This window comes from Aulonocara stuartgranti (genome assembly GCF_965226115.1).
Source record: "Aulonocara stuartgranti genome assembly, chromosome: 20".
NCBI classification, from domain to species: domain Eukaryota; kingdom Metazoa; phylum Chordata; class Actinopteri; order Cichliformes; family Cichlidae; genus Aulonocara; species Aulonocara stuartgranti.
Window position 1 is genome coordinate 4,088,127 of NC_138956.1, and position 26,239 is coordinate 4,114,365.

General features: G+C 39.3%; 1 protein-coding gene across 4 annotated transcripts in view; it reads left to right on the plus strand.

Annotated features, from left to right (window-relative positions):
* slc16a4 (solute carrier family 16 member 4) overlaps positions 1 to 25,765 on the plus strand; it is a 29,422-nt gene extending 3,657 nt beyond the window's left edge. For 2 of the 4 annotated variants that reach the window (XM_082517964.1, XM_082517966.1), the window contains 9 exons: positions 1,516 to 1,653; positions 9,913 to 10,045; positions 10,182 to 10,314; positions 10,498 to 10,641; positions 10,808 to 10,969; positions 11,068 to 11,718; positions 18,364 to 18,575; positions 21,109 to 21,202; positions 22,451 to 25,765. In XM_082517964.1, coding sequence (XP_082374090.1) covers positions 9,929 to 10,045; positions 10,182 to 10,314; positions 10,498 to 10,641; positions 10,808 to 10,969; positions 11,068 to 11,718; positions 18,364 to 18,575; positions 21,109 to 21,202; positions 22,451 to 22,659 — 1,722 coding nt within the window. In that variant the 5' untranslated portion in view covers positions 1,516 to 1,653; positions 9,913 to 9,928 and the 3' untranslated portion in view covers positions 22,660 to 25,765. Of the gene's footprint in view, positions 1 to 1,147; positions 1,249 to 1,515; positions 1,654 to 7,560; positions 7,786 to 9,912; positions 10,046 to 10,181; positions 10,315 to 10,497; positions 10,642 to 10,807; positions 10,970 to 11,067; positions 11,719 to 18,363; positions 18,576 to 21,108; positions 21,203 to 22,450 lie in introns of those variants that run through there. The other 2 variants (XM_082517965.1, XM_082517967.1) reach the window with 2 other exon arrangements.
* The last annotated feature ends 474 nt before the right edge of the window (positions 25,766 to 26,239 follow it).

Here is a 26,239-nt window from a genome sequence, read left to right on the forward strand (position 1 = left end):
GGTAGGGGACGAGGAGTAGGTGTCAGGCAGGCACCCACTATAATGAGGGGCACAGAGATCACGTGGGCATTTCTTTGTGCACAGAGACACCTGACACAGCAGCTGAGGCCAGCTGTGGCTGGGAATTTGAATCGGTAGGCTCTCAATTTAAAATATTTTTAAAAGCATGGCATTAACATTGAAACTGTAGAACCATTCAATAATTATTTAAGTGCATAACTTTAAATGATAAAAGTGTTAAAAATGTGGTTAAAAAGTGTGTTTGGTGAAGGAACTTTAGAACCTTGGTCAAGAATGAAAAGTTTGGTTAAGTTTTTTGAGAAACAGGTTTTTAGTTTTTTGATGTATTATCAAAACAATTCCTCTCGTCTCTGACAGAAGAGAGGAAAGCGCTCCAGTTCAGCAAGTTTTAAATGAAGGCACTATTAAAGAAGCCAGTTGTTGTTTTTCCCACACTTGATGTGCCTTTAACTGATTAATAAATGGTAGTTTATGTGTAGTTATAAGTAACATACCTCCTCCTTTTAAGACATTTGCCCTTTTTAACATGAATTCTGCGCTAACCTGCTTTTCATTTATACTCCATCCCTCTTTCATTATGGCCTACATATGGAGCTCGGTGCTACCCAGTTCAATAGAAACATCCTTTGATTTTTTTTTTAATCAAAATCTTTATTTTTTTAGAGTACTTTTTGGATTCAGTTGATTTTGGATCTTGTGGTCAAATGAAACCCATTTTACAGGCTCTATCTGACAGTAGGAATGCAGCACAGGGAGATCATTTCACCAATTTCAAATCATGGTACTATAAATATTACAGTGATAGAGTATGTTCTCAAACTATCCTGTTTTTCAGACTCCTACCCAATCAAATGTTTTGCCATATGTGAGTAAAGTGTGTTACTATTTTGGAAGTGTGATCTTTGTTTGACCCACTTTTTGTACAATTGCTGCACCGTGAAGCTGATTTTCCTGTATTAGCCCTAAGCCTTTAGACAGAGCCCACTTAAGTAAGAAAGTTATTATTCGCTGTTTAGCCTGTAGCTATTCACCACAAACTACACAGAGTTAACTCTAGTCTAGTAAAAACCTGTTAAACAAGATAGGCTACCTGTTTTGTTTTGTTTTTTAAGCACAAACTCCTCTGTAGGCGTTTACACTTCTCTCAAAGTCATAGTTTAGAATTCAACAGCACAGGAACACATGGATAACTTGATTTAGACTTTTTTGTAGCTCGGGATGAGAAAGGTAAGACACTTCTCTGGGTGAAATAGACACATTTATTTATTTATTTTACCTTGTTCTAGATCTATCACTACATCTTGATGGGTCTTCTTTACGACTGATGAACAATAATGCAACTAGTTTGCTTGTATTCTAATGTAATGGATTTCCCTACAGGCTCTGTGGTTTTATTTATCTTTCTTCTTTCTAAATGGTGCCTCATTGACAGGTGCTAAAACATATGCTTCAACACAATGATTTCTTCTGTTTTTATTTCACTTATATTTGTAGGTTATGAAGCTGATCTTGGTGCAGCTGTAGTTCCAAGTGCCCTTCAATCATTCTGAGGGTGGTACTCAGAAACTAGGACTTCTGAGATTTATCTTCACCTACAGTGCCTTCAGGGCTTCTACCTACAAAACATAACAGGTAAGCTCTACTAAAGGAAGATTTTCATCTGAATAAGAAATCGATTTAAACATCTTAAAATGTAATTCGAATTAAATAGTCATTCACAGCAGGTGAAAAGAGAACTGTTACTCTGCAGGATGGTGGAACAATAATGGAATAATAATTATATTCTGTCTCCATTTCAGTTATTATGCATATATAATTAGTGGAGCTTTGATTTTTTTTTCTTTTTTGTATAACGTTGATGCTTTTTGAATATTCTTTTTCTGCAACCTCTGAATATAAGACCTCACTGAAGAGATCTGATATCTGCAAAGGTTTCCTTGATCTCTTTAGTGCCATGTGTTTCTAGAACTAGTGTGTGTGAGTGTGTGTGTGTGTGTGTGTGGGGGGGGGGGGGGGGGGGGGCAGTATTGGGGTCACAGAAAATGCTATTAAGAGGATACACAACTTTCTGTTAGAGTCTGACATAATTTCTAGAGACAGACAGTCTTTGAGTTTACTGTGCACAAGTCCAAAAGACAAGAACTTGTATGAGTTGGGAGTTTGAAAACCACGGTGCCTGGTTTTTTTTGGTGCCATCAGAACTTCAGCTCAAGCTGGAAGAAATTTATACTGTTATGCTATAGGAACCTCCTGATTCGAACCCTCCAGCTGCTAAAGTCTCATATTACTCTTAGCACGTGGTTCTAAAACCATGAGCCGGGCCCCATAAGTGGGGTGCAGAGCTACATCAATTGGGACACAAATAACCAGGTGAAAGATTTTGTGGGTGTTATTCTAATGATATTTTTAACACTAATAATTTTTTTTAAGTGTGTTAATGGAGCACTTTTTTTTGTTATTTTTTAAAATTTGACACAACATTTTTGGGAAACTCTACCTGAAGCAGAAAACTCAAGCCTCTGTGGGCAAGAACTTCCAACCAGAGCAGAATAAACCTGCATGTATGATTCTAAAATAATGAAACATATCACATTTTAAGATGTGTACTTAATTAAGCTGTTTCTCACCTCTCCTTCAAACTGTATTTGGCTTTCCTCGGGTTTGGATCCAGTAGCGGCCAAACCAGGCTGCTTTTATAATCAAGATCCCGAAGTAATGTGCCAACTGCAGTACAAAGGAGGGGCACATTTGGGAAAGTGTTGGGTGATGTGTTGATTTTAAACAGTCTGAGATTATGTTCATTAATATGCTTTTTGTTAAACACTGTTTACCTATTTACAGTTTTCTTTTGGATAACAGATGAAACACAGTTATGAAATATTTCCTGGAGTGAACTTGAGGATACATAGAGACGAGTTTAGCTTCTTGTAAGGGTCAGACAATGGTGTCAAACAGTGGCTGTACTTCAGGGGCCGCCCTGAAATGAAGTTGTTTTTGTCTTTTGTTATATTTAGTTGGCAATTTGTCATATTTAACTTCATAAGTTATTTTCTTTTTTCTCTAGTTTGGGTTGTTTTTCTTAGCCTGAGTTTATCTGCAGGTTCCGACAAACTGACCTGCAGGCTGCACTAGTCCACTTCTGTAAAGGAAAAGGAGAAATAAATAGAAACTTAGAATGCTGAAGAGTTAAAAGACCTTTTATTTTTGCCGTCATTTCTAAGCAAGGTATTAATAGAGAAAAAAATGTCAATACTCAAAATCAAGTGCTGTCTAGATTGCAAATTGGAAACGCAAACTCTTGAATGCGATTGCCTTTTTTGCATTTTCATCTCAAATAAGGTTAGTCCAGTCACCAGTGATTGCCATTGTCCTGTTCACAGTATAAAAAAATTTAGTCCAATTCATAAACCAGAAATATTATCCCACAGATCAGGTTGCCATAGATACTGCATAGTGGAGAAAAGAAACTGTTGAAATGAGTTAATTGAGCACAAAAGGGGGTTAAGTGTCTCCCCTGTACTCCAAAACATTTGTCTTTAGAATCAGGTGAATTAAAGTTGACACATTCTTCCATTAGATCCCTGAAGACCCCATACCTCTTCTCAGAAGTTCATCCTGGTAGTAAAGGAAATAAAGCACGTCATTTTATTTATTCAATTAGCTCTCCCTTCAGAATGAACAAAATGTGTCTCTAGTGAGCACTAAACTGGTCTAATAGGTGTACTGTCATGGTTGGATAATTTGCATAAAGGCCTTTGGATATTTTTAATATTCTATACTTCAGAGTTTGAATTATCTCACTGGTTTAGACCCCTGTTTAGGCTAATTGTAACCAGCTAAACTTAAAGCAGAGTGCTTGAGTGTGTTCAAGACACGGTGACTTAACATTAATGTTGGATCTTTGAATTTTGATTTTATAGCTCCAGTTTGCTCTCAGGTTAGAGAGAGGCTTGCATGCTGAGTTAGCATGAAAACTTTGTTATTGCCTCACAACAACAATAGCTGGCTGATAATAAGTGGGTTTATTTTGAATAGTACAAAGCCAGGCTAGGTGTGTCTGCCTGATTTGACCTTAAAAGGTGCTCTAGGACTCGACTCAGCTGTTACTCTGTGAAAGGTTTCACAAACAAGGTCATGTTATGCAATGTGGAGGTTACATGCAAATATTTATGGTGATTTGCCAGTCAGGAAGCGGGAGACTGTAATTCGGTATATATGAATGTGCTGAATTGTTAGATGGATGTCATAAATACTGGATTTGCCATACTTAAAAAATATAATTGCAATATAATTGCAAGTGTTTCATGGGAAAGTGCACAAGTTTGCTCAGTGTGGATGTCATGTAAAGTCTTGCACTCAGTGGGTGGAGCTGCAAAATATTTGTTCTCATTGTGTTTTGGTGGGCAGTAGTTTCATTGATAGCAGTATGAAGGAAATGTAGGTGCGGAACAGGTTTTGGAGAACATTACACACACAGTAACCTCAATGAAATGCAGTATTAGACCAGATGCACATATGAAGTCTTGCAAAGAGAAGGTTTGCATGAAAGATCTGCGGTAACACAGTGTGAACACCACACTACAAAGTGCTGGACTCCAGTCCCCTGTCGCTCAAACCCTGAAACTCGGCACATTCACAAACATGCGCTCAAGCACTCTCTAAGGACAACTTGTTAACCGCACATAGGGGGAAATACTTTTCTTGCACTACACTGGCCCAATTCATTCCCATTTAATCCGCTCTGTGTGCTCTCTCTCTCTAGTTTGGGCCTGGCTTTTTATACATTTCTAAGTCAGACTGAGTTAGCAATGCTGGCTACAAAAGACTTAGGGTAAACAGGTGGTTAGGACTGCTCTCTGACAGCAAACAGTTTCGAATAACTGCCTTTATGTCAGTAGTAACCGATAGTTATAGACTGCTGTTGTGCCATTTGTTTAAATGCAGCAAAGGTTTAAAGTTGTTGTGATGCTCATATGGTTCAACTGGTTTTGGGTGGTCCTTTGAAGCTGTTGGTTTTTAGTAAACCAAGCGGGGAACAGCTGTGAACACCAAACACAGCTTCACCTACTGTTAACTTTAAAAAAAAAAAAGTCAAACATGGATTTTGTTCATTAGTTGTTCATAACATTATTAATCTCATATGCTTCTTTACCATATAAACTTGTGTGCTCTGTAGGTTTTATCCAGCAATGCAGTGTTAAATGACAGGTTTACAGATGAGGTCAGACAGAAGTCTACATGGGCTAAGATGTTCAGACACAACATCGTGTTTTGTAGTGAGAGTAGGGAACAGGTGGAAGAGAGTGTTGAGAGGTGGAGGTATGCAATGGAGAGAAGAGGAATGAAGGTCAGTAGAAGCAAAACAGCTGTGTGTGACTGAGAGAGAAGGGTGTAACAGGAAAACTGCAAGGAGTGGGGGTAGTGAGGGTAGATACCTTTAAATACCTGGGTTCAACCATTCAAAACAATAGACAGTTCAGAAGGGAGCACAGGCAGGGTAGAGTGGCTGGAGACGAATATCAAGACTTTTTACAGAAGTGACTAGAATGGACAGGGTAAACATGAGTATGTCAGAGGGACAGCTCAGTTTGGAGACAAAGTTAGAGAAGCAAGGCTGAAATGGTTTGGACATGTGTCGAGCAGAGGTAGCGGATATATCAGTCACAGGATGCTGAAAATGGAGCCTGATTAAAGAAGAGGATCTCAAAGAAGATTGGTGGATACTTGACTCCCACAATAAAAAGTTTGGAAACTTGAAATACGAGTGTTAGGTCCCCTTTGACTCAGCTGCTACATCCATCCATCCGTTTTCTTAAGCCAGTGTAATTTAGGGTTACCCGCTACATGACAAAACTTGATGGAACATCTGTGTCAATACAATATAATTCATATTAGAATTCATCATATTGTAGTTATCATAGAAACATCAGTAACTTGGTTACTCACTAGCAAACGAATCATCTGAACAGCTTTAAAAAAAAAAGTAAGGTTATTGGAGAGTCAGCTGCATGTGCGGTGCCCTATCTGTCTGTAGTCACCACTCAACATCAGCTCTTTACTGCAGTGTGAGAAATGCTCATTAAGAATGTATGGGATGCATCAGGCAACAGTGGCAGTGTTGAGGAGCAATGACTTTGGCTTCTGTCCAGCCGGTGCAGCTGCCTTGTTAGCCTGAGCCAAAACCCATCTGTGGTCAGTATGGAATCACTTTAGAGTTGCATTGTTTAGACTTTAGGATAGCTCTGTTCAAATATTGTCTTTACATTGCACACTGGAATCCTGCTTTCACGTCCTCTTTTTCAGAGCTACGTGAAAGACAGTTCTGCCCTGTGTTAGACTGTCCGGTACCCTTGGCACAGGACAGGCAGTTACAGCTAATACTTTGGTAAACTTGGAGTTTGCCCCGTGGTTTTACAGCTTTGCTCGTTTCTTGAAGTACCGTCTTCTTATACACATATTATCTCTTTCTGCAGAACTTACGATTAATATTTAAAGTCACAGTCCTTTATTCTGCAGATACAGCAGAACCGAATGGCTTACTTATTTATTAAACCTTCATCGACAGCGTATATATCTCTGGTCACAAATACGAGGCAATCTTATGTAACTGACTGTCAAACACTGAGCAGGGACGCGTTAGTATTTTATTGGGATAATTTACCATCATGTATTCTGCTGCAATCACAATGGACAGGGGGCTTTATAGTGTAAAACTTGCAACAGTTGCTGAGATATAATAACAGTTATGTTAACGAATGAATATTGATTTATTGTAACACACAGTTATTATAACTTTCTGAAGATAGCGCTTTTCAAGGCACCCAAAGCACTTTACAATGCCACTATTCATTCACTCTCACACACTGGTGAAGGCAGCTACAGTTGTAGCCCTGGTGCAGACTGACAGAAGTGAGGCTGCCATATTGCACCTACTGGCCAACACCAGTAGGCGGGAGGGTAAAGTGTCTTGCCCAAGAACACAACAACCAGGACAGAGAGCCCGGGGATCGAACTGGCGACCTTCTGGTTACAGATCCGCTTCCCAACCCCCTGAGCCACTGTCGCCCCAAGATGAGGTAAATTGTGATTTAACCCTTCAGTAAGATCCTAAATGCATGTCTTTGCCAACTTATGAGGTAGTTGTTTGGCACCTCGCTGCACATTTCCATTGGCTGTGATGATTCAAAGCTTTTAAAAATGAACACGCCATATGATACATTTGGTGAGGTCTAAAAGGTCTTCGTGTAAAGGATAGCTTTGCCGATTATGGTAAGGACTGCAAAAAATAAAGGAGCTTTTGAACAAACATGTAAAACTTTTCAAAAAATCCAATTTGCTTGAGAATCATGGATTGCTTTGAATCCAGGCTGATCCAAGAGATCACCGTAACTCTTGTTTGAAAATTGGGCATATCGTTCAGAAGTTAGGCGCAAATCCAACTTCAGCCCATTAGTGGTGCTAGAGTGCCCAAGGCCCAGACATGAAACTTTGTAAAAACAATCAAGGGACTGACCCCAGTCAGCTCCAGCTGCTGCCATATTCTTCCATGGCAGAAGAAAAACAGAAGAAACATTTTGGGGGTACCTAAGCGCTTTTATTGTTTGGTTGCTAAATAACATGTGTGGCTGTCAAAGCTATGGGTGGATCTATGGGTGGAGATGGCAACTGTAAAGATATGAAGTTTATCAGTCAAGGAGTGTCTAGAGCGCAGTTTGGAGAGGAAGCTATCACAGTTTCTCCACACCAGTAAAACAACAGTTACAGGTAAAAGAGGATGTTAAGGATAAACCATCACTACGAAAGCTAAAATGCACATCCTTCTGTGTCTTGGATCTCAACACAGATGCTTAACTTTAAACGAGTTTCTAAACTTACAGCTGAGTTTGTTTACTGCTGTCTGCATTGTTGTTGAGATGCATTAATCTGTGCTGCTGTTTGCCCTTGTGTTTTATCGCTGACCCTGGCACAGCCTGCATTCAGCTGCTGACTCAGTTTGTCATTATTCCTTATTGTGAGAAAGTTTTCATTTGGTTTATTTAAACTTAACTCTATCTAGCTGTTACCTTTTCACCTAAAATCACTTTTGCCTTTTTTTGCCTCCATGGATGAATTTTTTTGTCTTGTATTTTCAAATAAGGGTGATTATATATATATATATGTTTGCTAATACAAGTCAGCGTATTTGAAAACATGTTCCAACAAGGGCCCGAAGTAATTCAAGGTCACATGTTGCCCGTTGGGAGTCAAACTGCAGTGAAGCTGGCTCACAAAAGAGCAAGTCATTTCTGAATCTGTTAACAACAGAGGCATGGGTTCATTTGAAATAAGCCAAAGTCTTACAGCTTAAGTCTTAACTTGTTTAGTTACACATAGACCACATAGACACACACACAATACGTGTGTGTGTCTATGTGTCTATTGTGCTACACGTATTGTGCTACGTGTAGCACAATACGTTAAAAATCATTTCATTATTAAACCACTCACTAATCCATTATTATCCTCTTTCACCTCTTCTGGTATCGGCCAGTGAGGACATCACTACTAGTATAAGTTCATTTTATTTTAATGCTGCATTTCTGTTTTACATTTCTACTTAATTACCAGGTTATCATGTGCATCCCTTTGAATTCAAACAGGGAAGAAAAGTCAGTTCTGTTTAAGCTACAAGCCAAAAACGATAGTTTGACAAATGTTTTTTTTAACAAATAACTCTCTCACTGAGCTAACGTAGCCAATCCCTCCACATGTTTGTACTCTCTGCTCATATTACCTTTATATTAAATCATTTTTTGCTTTTTAAAGAACTTATTTTAACAGTGCATGCAACAACAAACAAATCCTCCCCAACAAAAAAGCCAAATTGCATTATCTTTCTTCATGTCAATATACGGGCCGCAAGTAGGGGTGATGTGGTCCACAAGTGGCCCCCAGGCCAAGTTTGAGACCCCTGCTTTAGAATGTGTAGTTTAAAATTGTTGAAATGTTGCTTTGTAGCTGTAGGTTTACTTTGCTGCTGGTTTAAGACAACTACTTCTCTTTTAGCTGCCCAACCCAACGAACCATTTTTTATTACATAACAAAGACAAGAAATCATCTACCAGGTACACACAGGACACAGTGTTAGTTCTAACAGGGACTTAGAAGATGCTGCAGTCAATAATCAACACTTACACATTACACATTGGTAGAGACAATATCTCAGCAGTGTTAGCATTATATCCAGTCCAATAGCTGAATAGGGTGCAAAAGAGATGTTACCAGGTCTAGTAGTACTGAGGTCACCCCACTTCACAGCTCAATGAAATGAAAAAGTAATAGAGTATTACTCTTGAATATATCTGTCTGTGTGGGTTCTCTCTGTGTACTCCCGTTTCCTCCCACAGTCCAAAGACATGCAGTTAGTGGGGTTATGTTAAATGGTAATTCTAAATGTGAAATTGCCCATAAGTGTGAATGTGAGTGTGAATGGTTGTCTGTCTCTCTATGGTAGCCCTGTGACAGACTGGAGACCTGTCCTGGGTGTACCACGCCTCTCGCCCTATGGTGCCTGGGATGGGCTCCATCCCTCCCATGATGCTGAATTGGATAAGCAGAAGGAAATGGATGGATGTTTTATGTCAGTATCATATATAATATCAGACTTTACTTTTATTGATTCGAAATGATTTAACGTTTTGGCTTGTGGGTTTCTGTAAAGTTAAATCAAAAAGCAGAAAGTCACAGTTTTATTTCGAACATTGTTGTTCTATTGTTTTATTTTTTCATGTCTGTTTGTCTTTACTTGAAAAAACTCTGAAAGGCTTCTTGGTCTTATGCTGAATATAACTTCTGATATGATATCCTTTTTCTGCAGCTTTGAGGTGATTTATTTTATCTTTCTTCTCCAAGTGAAACCAGGGCCATAATGAACCTGTTCAGGAAGGATGCCATGACCTCGAAGAAGGACAAAGAGAAAGAGATCCAGTATGAGGACCCTCCAGATGGGGGCTGGGGCTGGATGGTCGTGCTACATTGCTTCCTGGTATGCGTACCTCTGTTCTCTATAATCTCCTTTTTTTCCCCACTGAACCATTTATTTATATGTAATTAACTGGAAAGTTTCTCTCAGAGAAAATATATCTGTCATTATCTGTATATTCTCATTCGTGTCTGTGCAGGTAAATGTCCTCGTTATGGGCACCCTAAAGAGCTTTGGGATCTTCTTTGTGGCGTTCCAAGATGAGTTTGGTGGCTCAGCAGAAAGTATCAGCTGGATCGGTTCCATCATGTCAAGTCTGCGTCTGTCTGGAGGTTCAAACTAAAAAAAAAATCTTTTCCTTCTATTGCATCACATCTTTATCGTCATTTTCCACAGTTTTATTTTCTTGTGACTTACTGTCTCTCCTTCACAAAATGTATTTAATAGCCTTTTGTGGTCTGTATGTCTGCATTTAGCTTTTTGTCGTTGTGTTTCGTCTCCTCTCACTTCTGTAGCGCCCCTCGCCTCTGTGGCATGTGCCAAGGTGGGAGCCAGAGTGACCTCGATCACCGGTGCAGTGCTGGTTAGCGGAGGCTTCCTGTTGAGTATATTCGCCAACAGCGTGGTATTCCTCTACATCAGCATGGGCGTGATAGTTGGTGAGTTTAACTAATTGCTAAACAGTAAAGTACCTTAATGTTGCTGTTTCCACACGAACTCTAGTAACAAGACGACTTCTGTGTCGTGTTATTAATTCGTAAAACCAACCTGTGTGTCCCCGTGACTGACGCAATGTCAGATAATAACATTGTTTGCTCCTCTCAGGAATGGGGTTTGCACTACTGTATCAGGCCTTCTCAGTGGTCACAGCACTGTACTTCAGAAAAAGGTTAGCAACGGCATATGCTATTGGACGCTCTGGTATGGGTTTGACCTTTGCTCTTGCTCCCTTCACTCAGCTGCTTCTGGACCGGTATGCTTGGCAAGGTAAGAAGGAGAAATTTTGTGCCTAAGTGTAGAAATACAGGCCATGGAGTGATCTAAAAGTGATGTTTTAGATCCTAAACTCTCACTGTCATGTTTAGGAGCCATGTTGATTCTCAGTGGTCTCATGCTGAATCTGGTGGCCTCTGGCATGCTGCTGCGACCCATCAATGTAAAGCCACCTGTTTCAAACCCTACCTCCTCTGCCATCCAAAAGAGTCCTGCTGTTTCTCTCAAGAGCTCCTCAGAGAAGGAGTACTCCAAGAACTGTTTGAATGGGTCCACTCACGTTTCCAATGGCGTCTCCAAATCAGACTGTCTTCAATCCCCTCCTCCCTCTCATAGGGACACCGTGAACGTGGGGGGGCAATGTACTCAGGGACTCCAGGACCAGTCAGTGAACCCTGAACTGACCAGACTGGTCCTGAATGGAGTAAATGGCCATGAGCCCCATCATGACCTGGGTCAGTGTAAACCCACAACTCCAGATTGCTCAGCGGAGCTCAATGGCAGTATGAATGGGTCCACGATTGTTGGATTTTCCTCACATGCAAACTCGCCAAGTGAGGTGACTGTCACAAAAGCCAAAGTACTGGATTTCTCTTTGCTGAAGGACCCTTTCTTTTGCATATACACTTGGTCTTTGGTCTTCAGTCAGCTTGCCTACTTTATTCCCTATTTCCACCTGTCTGCCCGAGCCAGAACCCTGGACATTGATGCCATGGATGCTTCCTTTATCATCTCTGTCGCAGGTAAGGTTTATGTTGGCTAATAGATTCTCTGTGTTACTCCAAGCGTTTAATGAGCAGTGTGATATTTTGGAAAATAGAACTCTCTTGTTTTTTTTTTTTTCGTCTGTGCTGTAAATAATTAGCTAGAGCAATACAGCTTATGGCCTGCATGTGGTCTGCAGTCATGGTGAGAAGTTTGGGCAGTGGGACAAATTTTGTTTTTATACACTTTTCTGCTTCCTTTGCTTTTGCTTCCTTACATGTTTCTGTGATGTAGTGAAGAACAATTACAAAGATTTGATAAGTTTCAAAAACATTTATTTGAAAATACATTTTTAAAAATATTTTAGCAATAGTATATAATATAAAATTAATATAAAATTAAATTATTATGAAAACACAATTTAAATAAATACAAGCCATCTAAAGTCATCTATAAAGTTTATCAAAAGCTACAAATATTATAGGGTTTCTGGGGTCCAAGCCTTTTTAACATCACTGTTGAATTAAAGATATAAAAGCAGACAGTCACTTGCAGATTACAAGATCACATCTGTAATCTACAGCCAGTGGCCCCCCTTTTTAAAGAAGAGTCATCAATATCAAGCTTGTTTCCAACTTAATGAGAAATATTTATGTGTAACTTTTTACCAAAAATGACTGTTTCTAATCCACTTAACTCTTGTACCAATGAGAGAAACATTTGCAAGCGTCAGTTAATTTGCAACACTGTTGCACTGTTGCATGACTTCTAACTCGTTTAAGCTGGATCAATGTGGAAACTTATTGTCTGGTTGTCTTCTGGAAACAACTGGCAGTATTTCAGGGCGTTCCAGAGTGTAGTTACAATATCTAAGCTACGCTGGCCATGTTTCAAAAGCATTTAAAACAAAACAAATAAAATTGCTGATAGTTTTGAGGTGGCTTTTCGGGAAAGGTTTCCCTTCTGTTGTTATCCACATGGATTTTAACGTACATGTGACCAGTGCCAGCTCAGCTGCTCTGTAGTACTCTGACTACAAAAAGAACTAAGAAAGCTTTGGTTTCCAAAAATGTTGCTATTTGCTTACAGGTTGTGCATGTTCATATGCAGAATCTCTGTATGTAGATTAAAGTAGAAGTGAATTTTTGGCTTGATTCTGCAGCACTAGAGTGCTCAGACATCCTTAAGTTTATGACAGTAAGAGTTGAAGTAGTTTCACAGATGTGACAAATTTAGAATTAAACAGCTATGTCTTATAAAAAATAACCTTTAGTAGTGACCTTGAAGTATAAAGATGAAGTTCCAGTTTAGTTTAGTTTTTTCAGACTGAGTCTGAGGAGGGATGCAAAAAAGTGTTCAGTCAACCTCTAGCCATTAATTATTTGTGAGCTGCTCAGACTCTGCAGTCTTATGTAATGGATGTTCTTACATAAAAGCTGAACTTTGGTCTACTGGCCAGGGTGGGTGGGTTCAGCAGTGTGCCACTGATGAGGCCACTCCATATGAACAGAGAACAGCATTAACATTATGCACACCATGCATGTAATTCTGTAGATTTATGAATAACTGAAAAGCTCCATGTGTGGTTGTTTTTAACCACTTTGTTTTATAATCTGTCCACTGATAATCAATAACTGTTACCCGATAGAGACTGTATTAATATTAATGAAAGGCATACTTTAGCTATAAATAATGACACATAGGTACATCTATTATTGATTGGTGTAGTAGTGATAAGGGGTTTGAGAGGAAAAGGGGGTATCAATAAATCAAACTTCTATTATATCACAGCTCTTATGTGATAGCACAACAAAAGTGCATTTGTTTGTTTGAATTAAAGCAAAACTTTTTGTGTACAATTTTTTTATTAGTGTCAAAATCATGCATTTTGTGCGTTCAGAAAAAAAGCCCATCTTTTTGGTTTTAAAATTGCCTGTAGCCAATCTGTGTCAGCATTAGTGGGTGGGAGAAAGGATCTCAGAATTAAATCACAGGACATCTAGAAAATGTGATGCTTGCAGCTTGCAGGCAATCACATTAAATGTAAATTTTCCATCCTTAATCAGTGAGCTGCTGTCACTGATAACCTAATTCGAAGTGTGACTATACTATAACAATAATGCAACAGCAGCATGTAGCCCAATAACAGTCACTCAGCTTTAATGAAATATCAGTGTTGTGTTTTTCCTGGATATTTTAAGTAAAAGTATAAATAATAATTGCTGAGCACATAGTTTAACAATAACTAAAGTGATGTAGCTTTGTGACTCATAAGGAGCTGCATAATATTATCACAGAACATTTTCTATCTAAAAGTTTTTTATCTTGGCTCAAACTTTTTCACCATCTGCTTAAAGCCCTGCTCTTCCACCAGGTAACCACATCTGTAATTTCCATCTACTGTTTGCTCTTTGTGTCATATGGAGTGCAGCTAGCAAGTGGTCCAGTGACACTCACTAGTGCTGAGTGATACTGCAAATTTTGGTATTGATCCAGTATCAAGTAAATACAGGGTCAGTATTGCCAATATCGACACCGATTCTGATACTTTTAACCTATAAAGGCAGCTTATGTATGGGCTAGCAGTTCATAACTTCCCTTCAACTCAGTCATGTCACCTAAAAGTTAAACCTGTTTCTCCATCACCTGTTCAGCTCTGATGATTCAGTAAGGACATCTCCTGGTTTCATCTTCATGTTTCCCTCTCCCCAGATAACCAAACTGACATCATGACCAGCAGCTTTTACAGCTGTGGCTCCAGCAAACATCAGCTGATACTAGAAATTAATATTAAATCAATTCTAACAACAGCTGATCAAGCTTAAACGTGCTGCTGTTGTTTAGCTCAACATCCGCTGGTTTCCTCTTTCTGGCCCAAAGTGGGCGATAAACAAACACGAGAGAAAAGCCGATCAGCTGATCATTGATCAGTTTCACGATTGAATGAGAGAAGAAGAGACAGTTGCAGCGTAAAGACAGAGAAAAACTCCAGCTTTGTGTCTTTTTCCATCCTAGCTGAAGTCCGGGACAAACTGTGTTCCTTTTCACCTCAATACGAAACGTGTAATATTTTCTCTGAATGCGGGACAATTCAGTTTTTTAGGGGACGGTTGGCAACTCTACTAACTAACCTTGTGAATAAAATAAAGTTCACTATCAGTAACATCATAGCACCCACCCAGCTGTAGAAACTCCGTCATGCTAGCTAGTACACAGTACAAGTTATTGTAACTGACGGTAAAAACTCAGCACAACAAAAATAAACTCCACCTAAACTTGGTTTATATCTGACCCAGATAGACTGCAGGTCATAACTTCTTACCTGAAGTTCAGTTCACCTGACACTCGGACCAGCGGCCGCTTCGGATCTCTGCTCCTCCTGCCTCCCCTCTCCCTCATCCACCTGGCCTCTTGTGGCAGCTCCGCCATAGCCACCACCAAACAACTGAGTTATTTTTACACATCTGCCAGCTTCTGGCCAATCCATCACCTTTCATTGTTTATACTGTTATAAAAAAAAAAAGTCATCGGCCCATAAAAATGAAAAATCACCATCAGCCCACTGGACAAATGCCCGGTATGCCCGATGGCCAGTTACTATAGTAACGTGGCGTTACTATAGTATTGTTCTCCTCATATAACTTTTAAGTCTTGTCGCAATTTATATGGCGATCATTGTGGACGATATGATGTGGCACAGACCGAGGCAGTATTTGTATGGAACAGCAGCATTTGAACTGGAGCCAGATTCATGCAATTACAGAATATATGAAGATTAACTGTCTGTTGTTTCTTAAAGCTGTAAAGCCAGAGTATAATAGTCTGTGGGTTTACTCCGAAGAGCTTCCAGAAAGCAGCAAGACAGGTTCTTTTTTGTCAGCCACGTTTTTTCTGTCACTTTCTCTGCTCATGTGCTGTAATGGTGGAGAAAGCGAGACAAAGTTAAAGAGATGGGGTGCTGCTCACACCACAAAGCCACCATCCCAATGTCCCGCTGTCCCTCTTTCTCTGACCCAGTGCTTGTCATTGAGGCCCATTAACTTGGCTCGGTTAGAGAGGCCACTATCGTCCGGGTCAGTCTTTTCGTCAACCCTCAGTCACCAGCACTGGAACAAACCGGAGTCGCTAAGCAACAGCTAATGGAGTAAAGTTGTTGGCGTGTTGACAAGTGGGGCTCCCAGTTTTTTGTTGTTGTTGTTGTTGTTTTGTTTGTTTGTTTTTTAATTTTGGAGCCCAGTCCTGAAGTAGCTGATACTTTGCAGAGGAGCTCTGAGGCAGAAGTGTGTGCAGAAGAAGAGACGAGACGAGAAGGAAGCAGTTTCATAGAAACTGGGAAAACCAACATGCCCCTCCCCCCCTCATGATCTGTTAATTCTCAGAGGCATTCACAAATGTCTGTACCTGGTAGTACTACTAACAGAACTGGTCAAAACCAGTGTACCACATGAACTTGGCATAAGGTGCTACTTGGTGAAGCCTAATTTAAATAGCAATGTGCTGAGTTTGAACAAGGACAGCTGCAAAGCTGAATCGACCTGCTGAGGCTAAAACACACAAACAAACTCACAACTTGTCAGTATGCAAGCAGGAGACACTGCAGGATATGTCTTGGATCACAAGAGGAGGACACATAAACAGTGAACAGCTGCCTCATGTCAATTTTCTAACCTCCATGGAGAATGCTGTCATATAAAGAAAGCACAGATGTTCGATGATGAAGCATTTTATAGTCTATTCTTTTACTAATTTACTGTTGTTACTTGACATCTGCATGTTAATGTAGATTAATGTAAGATTTATTCAAATTTGCTATGAAGAGCGACACTGTAAAACATAAAGTGGGAATTTAGACTACGTAAGCTCATATTCAGCAGGATTTTTATATCATGCATTGAAGTTGAGAGTTGCCTACAGCCTGCGGAGTTGTGCTGCAGAGGCTGTGCAAAGGATGGATAATTCTGAATCCGTACCGCACCAGTTTGTTTCATTGATTAATTGCTCAGCACTGCCTGCTTGTAGCTATTCCTGCGACGCTCAATACACCACTGCAGTTTCCACATCACCTATCGCATTCCAGTTGACCTCAGCAGAGCGCAGTCCATATCTGCCCAGTCATCATACCCAAGTAGAGCAAACAATCAGTCAGATGAGAAGAAATGCTTAATAGGTAGTTTGCTTATTGTTGCTGGTGTAATGCAGATGTTAACAGGTCGGTGTGTTGCCACCCACTGTGCCGGTTACACAGTATTCTTGTGTCAAGAGAACAGGAGCAACAGGGAAGTTAGGTTGGATAATAGTGACCTATTTTATTTAGTTCAGTTTCCTTCTCCTCACAGGCTTTCTTTACCCTTTCCTTACACATCATTTATCTGCACAGACACCCTTCACATTGAGAAATGTACTCACAGTTCCTCCTGGCGTTGTTTTCGTTAAGCACATAATAACTGCATCAACCTGTAATCCTAATTCTCAACACCAGAGTTAGCCTCGAACCAAGTTCTAAAGTAGTAGTTGATGGATTTAAATTTGAAATGTGAGATCTCAATTTCATGTTAATCCATCTAGTTGTTGTCAAGGTATTTTACTAAAAACACAACAACCTTATTGTGGGAATAGAAGAAAGATCAGGAGATACAGGGCTGTTCAAAACGTCATTTATTTATCTGAAAAAGTGTTGATAATGACCGATCATTAAATGGCTCAAAGTGTCAGTGTAACAGACTCGAGGATCATCTAGTTCTGCCTGGGCCCCTTCCTTTCGAAAGCTGAGCTTGTAGATGATTTAACACTAAAATGTTTCATAGATGTCGAAACAAACACACTTGAGGAATGCAGTCCAACATGAAGCTGCTTCTTATAGCGTTAATACTGAAATTGCAATGAAATGTTGCATCATTTTTATGCAGCTGTTATGCATGTAAGTAACAGCTAGTGGAATATTTTTCATGTCTTTGTGCACTAGCCTGTATATAAAACTGGTGATCATTTGGTTTGTGGACTGTTACAATCCTGGTTTTTGGTCATGATCTTTTTGGTTTTTTTGTGGGATTTTTTGGCATCTTTGTTTTAAACTGAACATAATCATTTTAGAGAAGAATGTAGAGCTAGGAAGTTCCATCAGCTCACAGTCCTGCAAAACTAGCTAGATTAGTGCTTCACCTTGATATAAAATGAATTGAAAGCTTATTTAATTAGCAAGACAGGAAGTAATGCACTTACAAAAAAACCTTAAAGGTTTTATTAGAACATTGGAAAAAAAAACATTAGTTACCTGAGAAGTGGCCACACCCGTATGTATGCAAGATTTGCATACTAGTTAAATGTGTAAATTGGCTGGAATTTTAATAAGGGTGCCTTGAGACTGAGTTGCTTTTAAAACTATCTTCAGCTGGATCTTTGTGAACCAGAGAAACTTCAATTCAATTCAATTTTATTTATATAGCGCCAAATCACAACAACAGTCGCCTCAAGGCGCGGTGAACTTCTGTGTTACCTTTATTTTACAACCACAACATTCTAAAATGTGAATCGTTTTATTCATCGTAACACTCTCTGCTGTAATGAATTCATCAGTATAAATGCACAGATCAAAAATGGCCCTACACACATTTATATCAAAATTTAAAGTCATATAAATATATATCTTTCTCATCCAGTTGTCTGTCCACCTTTGCCTGTTACAGGTATCACAGAGACCATCGCCCAGTTGGCCTCGGGCTGGGTGACAGACAGGAATCTTTTCCACAAGTACCATTTCCACAAAGCCTACCTGATCCTGTGTGGCTTGGTCAACCTGCTTTCCCCACTGGCAACTTCTTACATGCTGCTGATGGTCTACGCAGTCTTTTTCGCCATCTTCTGTGGTGGCTACATGGCTCTGCTGCTGCCTGTTTTGGTAAGTGGGATGCATGCATCTCTTTGGAAACAAACAACCTCAATTATCTGTTCCCCATGGTTTCAACACTTTATGTTTTTTTTGTAAATATATACAGTGTATATAATAAAATGAAATATATAAATACATAATTCAAAATACCATCCCTGGAATAGACGTGTCATTTAATATATGTTTAAGATGAAAAGGTTCAGTTGGTGCATGTGCAAATAATCAATTCTAGTGTCCTTTAGTCAGTGAACAACAGGTCAGTCTGCAAGGCTGTGCAGGTATACCATTTAAACACTAATGTCAGCATGCTGATATGACCACGGTGATAACAGCAATGCTAACAAGTGTATGTTTTTAAGTCTTGAGTATGAACAGAGCAAAATTCTCCAAAATACTCCAAAAACACTTGGAAATGACAGAACCAGAAAACTAAAATGTTAGTCAACCTCGATGAACAAGTCACGAGGTTTAGACAATGTTTCATCCATGCAATAGGATTAAAATTGTTGCTTTGTTACACCATGCAGGAAAAGATTTCTCAGTGTTTTTCTTTTTAAAAGAAAATGCATGAAAACTATTAATGGTGGTTAAATGCTACATATTCAGTGGTATCTTTGGAATGAAACGCAGGGTGCTCTCTTAGTGTTGTTTGACTTTTTACCAAACCTGCCGCTATCACCCTCACTATACTGTTAGTCTGTAGTTCATTCACCTTGCAAAGTCAGCAATATCAGATTTGTCTGGCAGTTTAAGGGCCATGTAAAGGTGAACTGGCTTAGTAATTAGATTATATCCCACATGGAAAGAAAAACTTTGAAGCAGGTGGTATGAGATGTTTCCTAACTGCTATTATGGGTGGATCAACACATTAAGTCAGTGGGTATCCAGTGTCTTGTAGATATATCACCCCTCAAAAACAAAAGCATGAGGACACACGTTTGACCTCACTTGCCAATGGTATGGTCTCAAAGGTCAGGATATATCTATGGGCTGAAGGGATGACGTCCGATTCGTCTTTTTTTTTAGAAAATCTGACTGGAAGAACCAACAGACAGTGACAAACAGATAAAACCAGCCTGCTGATGGAAATTACTTATTTTCCAGGCAAAGGTTTTCTAAGAAAGGAAGATCATAGCAGTAATCTGTAATTTATTGATTTATGAACTAAGAGTCTCTCCAACATAAAGTGCTTATGTGAAGAATGCTGTCACTATTAAACTGAGTGGTTTATCAGCGCAGCGGCGGGGACTATACAACAACTAAATGCAGCTAAAGCTTTTTTTTTTTTTAAGATCAATAATGTTTGAGGAGCAGAATCATGCTGGGTTATTACAGATATAAAGGCACAATGCGGGTTTATCTTTATACATCTACAGTAGAGTGCAAAAGTCTTCAAACAGCATTTATTTCTGTCTTGAGCAAGTTTTCCATTCTTTCTGAAGGTCTTTCAAAGTTTTTCGTGGACATTGGCTGTTTTTAACAAATTTTCAGTCCATTTTGATCTTTTTTTTATTTCTTTTAGTAACAAAAAAGAAAACAAAATTATCTACAGCAGATAAACAGTAACTGATAGTCATGTCCTTAAGAAATAAGAAAGAAAAACGGGAAAGACCTGACACACAGCCAGAGAGATGCATCTAGCTCTTCTGTTCACTGAGGCCTCATCAGGAATGATCTCTATGGCATGGTGCCTATCAAGAAGCCATTCTTAAGGAAGTGAAAGAGGGAGGAAAGGCTGAAATATGACTAAATACGCAAGAACTGTACTGAAAATCAATGTCATGAGGTCTTATAGAGTGATCAATCCAAATTTGAAATTTCTGGTGCAGAACATCACCAGTTTGAGGTCAGGAGAGAGGTACAACAGTGAAACATGGTGGAGGCTCTGTCAGCAAAACTTTATCTTGATAGAAAACGATAAAGTCAGAGTTTGGACTCCCAGATCTCAACATTATTAAAGTAGTGTGGGATCATCTTGTCAAATAACAGAACCAAAGGCATCCAAAATCCAAAGAGGAGCTTTGAATATCCTTTAGGAAGCCTGGAGAACTATTCCTGAAGAATACTTAAGAAATTACAAGAAAGCTTATGCAAGCGTATTCAGGCTGTGCTGAAGAAAAAAATGTGTTCTTACCAAATATTGAATTTCAAGCTTGTTAGAACTGTACAAACTGGTTTTGCCTTATGTACTGTATTTGATTTATGTTTTATGTTTTTTCATATAAAGAAAAGATGGGGGCTCAAGACTTTTGCACAACACTGAAGGTCATGTTTGCTGTACATGGAAATTAGGGACTGCAGAAATAAAAGTGAAGCATTTTTTAAACACATTTAACACATATTCCATTATTTTGAACTGGCTTTTCTATCGTTATCGGGCTAAATTTTTCCAGTTTCTCGCTTTATTTAAAATTGTTGTGCTCTCAAATGTTTGTTGGAAAACCTGTAGTAATGTTCATGGTTTGTAGTGCTGCAGAATGGGCTGTTTAAAATGCAAATAGATGGCAGTGACAAGTGCTTGGTATGTTGTTTTGCCCCGCAGGTAGATCTCGTGGGGTCGGAGAAGCTCAATAACTCCATGGGCTTCTCAATGTTCTTTGTCGGCCTGGGCTGCCTCACAGGGCCTCCTTTGGCAGGTGAGTGATTCACATCTTGGAAAACATTCAAGCATGTTCTGTCTCACTTTTCACTACATCTGTATGTGATGTGATGATAGCAAAGATGTTACTTTTGTGTGTGTCTGTGTGCTATTTCTGACATGGAGTGAGTGTATGTATGTATGTATGTATGTATGTATGTATGTATGTATGTATGTATGTATGTATGTGTATATATATATATATATATATATATATATATATATATATATATATGTGTGTGTGTGTGTGTGTGTGTGTGTACATATTTTCCTGGGGCCCTGAATTCCTTGTGGTGCTTCCCAAATGTGTGTCAGCCTGTCTGGGTGTATGCAGTCACTGTGGAGTGTGAAAACTGAAACACAGGAGAAAAACAACCTACAGTCAGAGCTCGCCTGGAGACATCGAGACTAACTGGAATTTCAGTTTAAGGAAATGTATACAAAGGTTACAGGGTCAGATTGCATTCTTCATGTCAAACCCTTAGAATAACAGCGATGTATCCATGGTAGGTTTGAGAGAGCTGCTTTGTAAACGGTATTATTGTTACACTGATTTTGCAGCGTAAGATTGTTGCAGAAGTAACATCTGCCTGTGTGCTCAACTGGCAGGCTGTCTCCTTAAATATACAAAATGCTGAATCATAATACAGATATAGTGCCCTAGATTTTTTTCGTCTTCATATGTGTGAGCTACTTCTAGGAAAAATAAATGTATCTGGTAACATTTGGCCCACATTAAAGTGAGAGGCTTTGAACCCACTCACACTGTGTTGAGCAATCCCCACAGAGGAGCTTATGGATTTCGGGAGTTTTAAACGTGAGTAATGGCCCCCTTTATGGCCGTATGGAAATAACGTGTGGCTCTGTTTACTATCCCTTCTGTTTAAACGTTTGGCAAGCCATGGCCCCTGCCTCGGGCTGTAGGGCATTAAAAAAATGTTTTCAAATATTACAGTCAGGATAAACGCTCAAACTTCAGATGGCTGTGTAATGTGTTTACACCTGCCTTTCTGCTCCGTCTCATCTGCATTCGCATGCTTGTATCAACACGGCTTGTGTAAAGGAAATAAATAGAAATACAGGAATGAAGAAAGTAACAGTTGAGTTGCTTTGTAGTTTATCGTGAAGTCATGACCCTGTTTTTAAAAAGGGAGTGGGGGTGGCCAGAAGAAGAAAACATAATAACTGTATTCACAGATGAACACACAGGCTCTTAACGCATCCTTGTGATCTTTGTGCTTTCTAGGGTTCTTATATGATTACACTCAGACCTACGACTGTTCCTTCTACCTGGCGGGGCTCTGCTATCTACTCTCCTCCCTCTCTCTGTTTATGGAGCCGCTGGCTCAGCGCTGGAAGGCCAAGAGGAAACTGTCCCAGGCCAAAAGAGCAGAAAGCAGCTGTAAGACCAATGGCTGTTTCACCCCTGAGCACCTGCAGAACGGCGCTGTGTAGGAATTAACTCCAGGGTTCAATCTGGAACCAACGCGCTCACGATGACAGACCTGCCCACTGTTCACCTTGGACTCCAGCTTGAAATCGGGACCTTGTCCGTTCATTTCAGCGGGAGCATAACGCGGGCTGCACAGCAACACGATGTTTAAGAACTTACAGTAGTCGGGATGTCGATGAGGAAAAAAAATGACTTTTCTGAACCTTCAAAGCCAAAATGTTAGTGCTCTTCAAAATACTTTATCCCCTGGTGTTCTGATGAGAGGCACACCGATTCAAAACTGGAGAAAATCCTTGCGTACAACACCTGCCACAATTTATTATACGCACATATGCAAGCATAACTTATTGGGAGAGAAACATAAAACTGCACTGACTGTGCAGAAATGTTTTGTTGCTTATTACACTGCTCGGAAAGAAGCTCTGCAGTTGAACTCGAAATCCTGTCTTCTGTTGAGTTTCCTTTCTTTTCTTTTTTTTTTTGTTATGATCCATGGAAGCACGCATCCATGATAAAGTACTTTTCACCTGATGTCTTTGGGAAGCTTTTACCTGTATCTGGTAAACATTACTCACTGATATGCACTTTGGGCCAGCTTGTGATTATGCTGCATGACATTCTCTCAAGATAGCCGAGATACCGAGCTGCCGTATTATTTCAGCCTGCGCCTGTGAAACAATACATAATCTGTAATACGAAGCCAAAAAGCCTGCATTGCTTCTGCAGTTTAACCGAGAAAATGTATCTCTTTGCTAAGTTGATTATTGTAGGCGTGTGGTTTACTGGTGTACTCACTTTGAGACTCGCAGTGGCATTCTTCATTTTTCCAAACACTTTTTTTGTCCGTTGAGTATTTCAGCATCTTTTTATGATGACACAAAATTCAGTCTTGTTGACCTTTTTCTCAGATGTTTGAGCATCATGCTTTCAGGTTTTTTCCCCCCACAGAAATTGTTCTGCTGTGCCTGTCACCTCTGGATTTTTTTTTTTTTTAACCACATTCATACTTATTTTCAGTTGTGCACAGATGCTAATGGTGGCATTAGCTCAGTTTTTCATACCTTTCATGGTTTTCCTGGAGTCACATGAGAAGTTTTATGCTTTTTAGAGCCCAGGAGTTTTCATGGGTGTGCATTGTGCCGTGGGAGGGTCTTCAGACAGCTTGAGCATTTAAGGGCTGCAGGACGTTTGCATGAAACGCAAGCTGCTTGTGGGGCGTTCACTTACCCCAGCTCTTTCACTGTTGTCATGCAAAGTAGCCCTTTTAAAGCTTTTACACATCGGCTCCTTTTAGCAGTAAATGCATCTGCTGAAATGTTTGTCCCTTATTTTTAACTGACATTTAGGCTGCTTTCAGCACTGCAGGCTGACACTTTAACTGATTCTACTCAAATGTCTATTGAACTATTTTAACCGACATTCAGCTGCTTACATTACTCACCTAATACTTTCACACCGTACTCTTCAGCTATCTTTATTTTATTTTTTACCGCTTTAATCACTCACTATTTGCTTATAACTTTCTTATGTAACACTGCAAATTATTATTCAGTTACTTTCTCCTGTGAAGTAACTTGTTTTACTGGTCAGTAAACTGAGAATTCAGTTGCAACACTTTGAGTTCGCCTAACCTCCTTTCGGTGCTTCAAATACAGTTCAGACGTACTTCATCTTTTTTGATCACATAGGATATTTTAATCTTTTACACAGTGATTACAGCTGCAATCTTCTGAAGTATTTTCTTCAGATTTTTTAAAAATGTATTAAATTAGAACCTTAGGTAGTTTATAATTATATAAGGAAACAACTTTCTCCTTTTCTAGGTCACTGATGATGACAAAAACATTCAGATGTCAGTTATCTTTAACTTGTCAGCACACGCTCATGAGCTGTTCTATGCAAATGCAGAGAGAGAGAGATTTTCCTTTGGTAAATGCGCACATAAACACATGTTTCCTTCTCTGCAACTATCACCAGCTCCCGAAAGCCTGTTGTTCAGTTAAGGTTTCAGTGTTTTCTATGTCGCAGTTAGACTGAGGAGTGATGGAGCTGACGAGCTCCCCTGAACAGCAGCATTTTGTTCTTGTTTTGTTTGTTATTTTGTCATCCTTGTACGTCCTTGTATGTCTCTGACCAACTGTGTTGATAGTGTAATGTTGACCATGTAAATGCACAGTGCCACAAGTGGACTGTTTAAAACTGTTGCCCAGTCTTTACAGTGCCTGCAGGCAGCCAGTGAATGGCAATGCAACTTCTAATGATATTGTATTTGTACATGGGAGTCTTAAATCTTTTTTTTTTTTTTTTTATTGTAGAGAGGGTTTTGTTTTGTTCTTTGTTTTCAGTGGATTCCTTGTTTTTCACCACTGTTTGCCTTACAAGGTAATGTATCTTTTACTAACTTCCTCTGATATCAGCCAAAGATCACATTAGAAAAAACCTTCAACTTGAAGCTTATTGCTGGTTAAAAATGTACGTATTTTAAACCACTATGACCACCCACTATTCAGTTATTTTTAATGTCTTAATTGAATCGTGCGCTTTGTTTTGCTGCCCTCGTGTGGCTGAATGAGGCTTTTGCTCAAAGAATGCTGTCTCAATTAGTACCAAATTATTCCCCCTCAACTCTTTTTCACAATACTGAGCGAGGTTCTTTGTATTGTTTCTATAACAGCAGTCATGCACAAAGGCTCTTTTGGCTCACGAGTTGCATTCACCATCAGTATGCTTTTGTGATTTAGTTCCACTGACTATTTTGTACTATAATGCATCTTTTATGAAAAGTATTTGATGCTTTAAAGGTAGATTTGGGTTAGGGATCATTTTACTTGCTAGTTATCTGGATATGTTAAGAAGCTGTACGCTTAAACAATATCCATGTGCCGTTTGATGACATTTGATTGGATGCTTTTGTTGCAGCAAACACATTATTCGGTAAGGTACTTATTTTAAATTCCTGACTCTCACTCCTGGATTTTTTTTTTTAACTGATTGACTTTAGGAGATATGGTTAACCAATCATAGATTTCTGGTTCTAAGCCAGTAGAGTTCATTTTTAAGCGCTGTAACAGTGTGCAGGTCAGCTGTAATAAACTGATGTGTACCTCAGTCTGTTATTGTGTGATTCAGATGACAAACTAACACCAGGCCAAGAAACACAAGTTTTAACAAATAAACTTGTTTTATTGACACATTATCAGGACATGCTAAATAAGAATTACACTCATTTTCCTAAATACCAGATATTCATCTACAGCTGTCACAGATTTCATGCTACAGCTACTCACAACATACGGGGTACTTACTGCAGATGACACCTGGTGGTGTGTCAAGTATCCTGGGAACAAAGAGCTGTCCAGCTGAACCCTGAGAGGAAAAAAAAAAAATACAAACATGGTTTCACTCATAAAAGGTGCAAAATGATTGCAAACTTTAACACTTTAAAGTGTGTCAGGTGAAAAAAAGAAAAGAAAAAAGTTATATTAGAAACACTTATCAAGAAATAGGAAATCTCACCAGCATAAAATGCTAATATACAAATTGGTGCTTAACACTACAACGAACTACACTGCAGTCAGCATG